Below are 3,542 nucleotides of genomic sequence, written 5' to 3'. Positions count from 1 at the left end.
TATATATATATATATATATATATATAATTATATATATATATGTGTGTGTGCGTGTGTGTGTGTGTATAAAGAGAGAGAGAAAGAGGTAATAGCTGGAAGGAAACAATTGATAGTGTAGATTTGACAATTTGTCTTTGAAAGCAGTTATGTGACACACCATAGAATATATGAATGTATTAATAGAAGGTTCTTACAGGAAAGGAAAAGTTAGAGAAGAAATGGAAAGATAAGATCTCAGGATGGTGGGTTTCACTGATGCGATAGACAAATGATCAAGGCATGTAGTGATTGCTATATTGAACCCATGCCCTCATCAAAAGGAGCACCCTTAAAGTGGTAATAGCATGTATATACACATACATACATACATACATACATACATACATATATATATACATACATATATATACATATATATATATATATATATATGTAATATAGACTTGGGCGTGTGGTTAAGAAGTTTGCTTCACAACTATGTTGTTTTGAGTTCAATTCCACTGAGTGGAAGCTTGGTCATGTACCCTCTATAATAATCTCGGGTCAACTATTGGCCAAGGGTATGGTAATGGATAGCTTTGGGTATTAGTGAATGAAATTTGATTGGAGGAAACAGTATGAAAGCCCATCATATATATGTGTGCGTAATTGTGTATGGGGAGACAGAGTTGTGTGTGTGTGGAGAGAGTTGTATGCATGCATGTGTGTTTGTGTCTGCATGTCTTCACATTGTCACCACTGCTTGGGCAGTGGTAATGCTTATTTATATTCTACATAAAAAATAATATATCCTACAATTCGTACAAGGCAGTGAGCTGGTAGAATGGTCAGCATGCTGGACAATATGTTTAGCAACATTTCATCCATCTTTATGTTCTGAGTTGAAATTCTGCCAAGGTCGACTTTGTCTTTCATCCTTTTGGGGTTGATAGATTAAGTACCAGTGAAACACTGGGGTCAATGTAATCGATTAGTGCCCTCCCCCAAAATTTCAAGCCTTGTGTCTTTAGTAGAAAGGATATCCTACACTTCTTCAATCTGGCATGAAAAAAACCAGTGCAATAAAGTTTGGCATCAGGATGGGCATCTTGTTGTAGAATACTGATTCAGTCTATTTCATCCATACCATACCGGCATTGAACGAGTGATGGTGGTGATGATGATGATGATGATGAAGTTACCAATACTGACAATAATGAAGGCCAAAAAGCACTTTTAACCCTCATCTACTTCATTAACCACTTAATACTTACACCTATTCAGTCCTTTCTACTTAACCCATTAACATTTAAGCTGGCCATATCCAGCCTACTGATCAGATACAGCCTCTCACACCTACCCTACTATGTCATTCCAAAAATAAACAACCACATCAATTCGAAATCTCTAAGCCAGGAGATAAATGCAGGATTAATTCAAAACAATGTCGATAAAAACAAACATTACTTTTGACAGAGTAATCTAGATGCTAAAGGGTTACTGTCTAACATAGCAATATATCACATCTTGGTTTGATATAGTGACGAGAATTAATGTAACAAATGTGAATAAATTATAACTTTATTGCTGATGTATTTAATAGAAACTTTGTTTTATTTACAAACCAACAAATCCTGTGATACCCATAGGCCAGTTCTAGATATCTCCCATGAGATATATGAAACAACCAATACAAATAATACTACATAGATGTTATGTCAACACCAACTGATGACTATATATATATCAACTTTCTAGACTGAGATTAAGTTGTTATTTGATTTTTGTTTTTTGTTTTTGTAATGTAATTGTTTTTGTTTTTCATTAACTCAAATTTGTTTAATGTTTTGTTACTTTCGTTTTGTACAGGAGATCAAGGACGTTTCACAAAAGGTATGGCTTCAGAAAGATTACCTATGTGTAATAGTAATGAAAATAATTGGGGGTCAGGGGTTTTACTTAGGGACTCATATCCACACAAACACACATACACATACATACAGAGTCATATATATGATATATACACACACACACACCCTTCTATCTACACATCATCAGATTGCATAGATATACAGTCCGTGTGCTACATGCATGCAAGACAAACTACACAACATACATGTAGTAAAATAGACTCTTGAGACACAATGTGCTTATTTTCCACATTCAGTGGCCATTTTCTCTTATTCTTCAACACTCACCCTTTCAATAGCTGTATCTTCCTTCATCATCATCATCGTCATCGTCATCATCAGAATCATCCTCATCATCAACAACAATAACAGTAGCTCCTAAAAAAGAACAAACAAACAAAAAAACACAAACAGGCAATTATATATGCATGTATGGGTTGTGATGTATATATGTGTGTATATACACACACACATGTATATGTGTTATTTGTATGTATGCATGTGTGGGTCACCATCTTCTGGAGTCAGAAGTAGGTCAAAAGTACATCCCTGCTGCTGCTGCCACCCTCCCCCGCCACACCACACCACACCACACCACACCACACTCTCACCACACCACACCACACCACACCACACCACACCATGCTCTCACCAACACTGTCTTATAAAATACCAGCACATGATTAAAGAATGAGAGGAGGAGGGGGGAGATACACCACTAACAGACCCCCCCCCCCCACATCCACGTCCACATCCACATCCACACTCCCTTCCACCACTGCAACCATTACCAACTATAATCTAATCTCTCATCTCTTTAGCTCTTGTCTTTTTGTCCAGCTCCCCCTTCCTCCCCCCCACACACTTCATTCTCTTTGTTCTGTGAAGTCTTCTTAATACTCTGCCCTGCCTCTCTCTCTCTCTCTCTCTCTCTCACACACACTGTCTCTTTACCCCACTCTTTTCTCCCCTTACAAATTATATCAAAATCTTGGAAGTGCCAGCCTGAAATTGAACTCTCATACACATGTTCTTCATAGAAATCAGAAGCCAAGAATATCGGTTTTAGATTTTTAGGGACCTAGTTATTGTTGTTACTGTCGTCGTTGTTGTTGTTGTTGTGATTGTTGTTGTTGTTGTTACTGTCGTTGTTGTTGTTGTTGTTGTTATGTTGCTTTAATTACTGCTGCTTCTGTTATCCTTGTTGCTGCTGCTTTTGTTGTTGTTGTTGTTGCTGTTATTGCAGCTTTTGTTGTTGACATTTATTCCATTCCTACCCCCCACCGCCACCCCACCCCCACTGTCATAGAGGTTTATCTCCTACCTCGCCTCTCCATCCCACTACACTCCTCTCACACACCCCTCCTTTCGCCTCTTCATCAACTGTAAACAACACAGCTCCCCACTGCTCCCACACTGATAACTACTCTTGCTCTCCCCACTGCTTCTCCCTTACTGGACATCCTTTCCTTACTTCTTCCCCCCCCCACCCGCAGTCACCATCCTTTGCCTTTGTAATGTATTTTCCTTACCTTCCCCCCCCTCATCATTTCTCCCTCTTCCTGTGTTACCTTTTGCTTACTTAGCTGTTGTAACATGCCGTGACAGACCGAGCCTTCCTCTGCCCAGTCACAAAGACTTACATCGTGGAGG

General features: G+C 38.8%; 1 protein-coding gene across 3 annotated transcripts in view; it reads left to right on the top strand.

The window, feature by feature from the left end:
• Window positions 1-3,542, top strand: part of LOC106868594 (sterile alpha motif domain-containing protein 5) — a 232,740-nt gene that overhangs the window by 45,460 nt on the left and 183,738 nt on the right. For 2 of the 3 annotated variants that reach the window (XM_052965777.1, XM_014913925.2), the window contains exon 2: window positions 1,849-1,872. The exons of the other annotated variant lie outside the window; for it this stretch is intronic. In XM_052965777.1, the coding sequence (XP_052821737.1) occupies window positions 1,849-1,872 (24 nt within the window). The remainder of the gene's footprint in view (window positions 1-1,848; window positions 1,873-3,542) is intronic. 3 annotated transcript variants of the gene reach the window in all.

The sequence above is a fragment of the Octopus bimaculoides genome, chromosome 2, assembly GCF_001194135.2.
Source record: "Octopus bimaculoides isolate UCB-OBI-ISO-001 chromosome 2, ASM119413v2, whole genome shotgun sequence".
NCBI classification, from domain to species: domain Eukaryota; kingdom Metazoa; phylum Mollusca; class Cephalopoda; order Octopoda; family Octopodidae; genus Octopus; species Octopus bimaculoides.
This window is presented reverse-complemented; position numbering and strand designations above follow the sequence as displayed.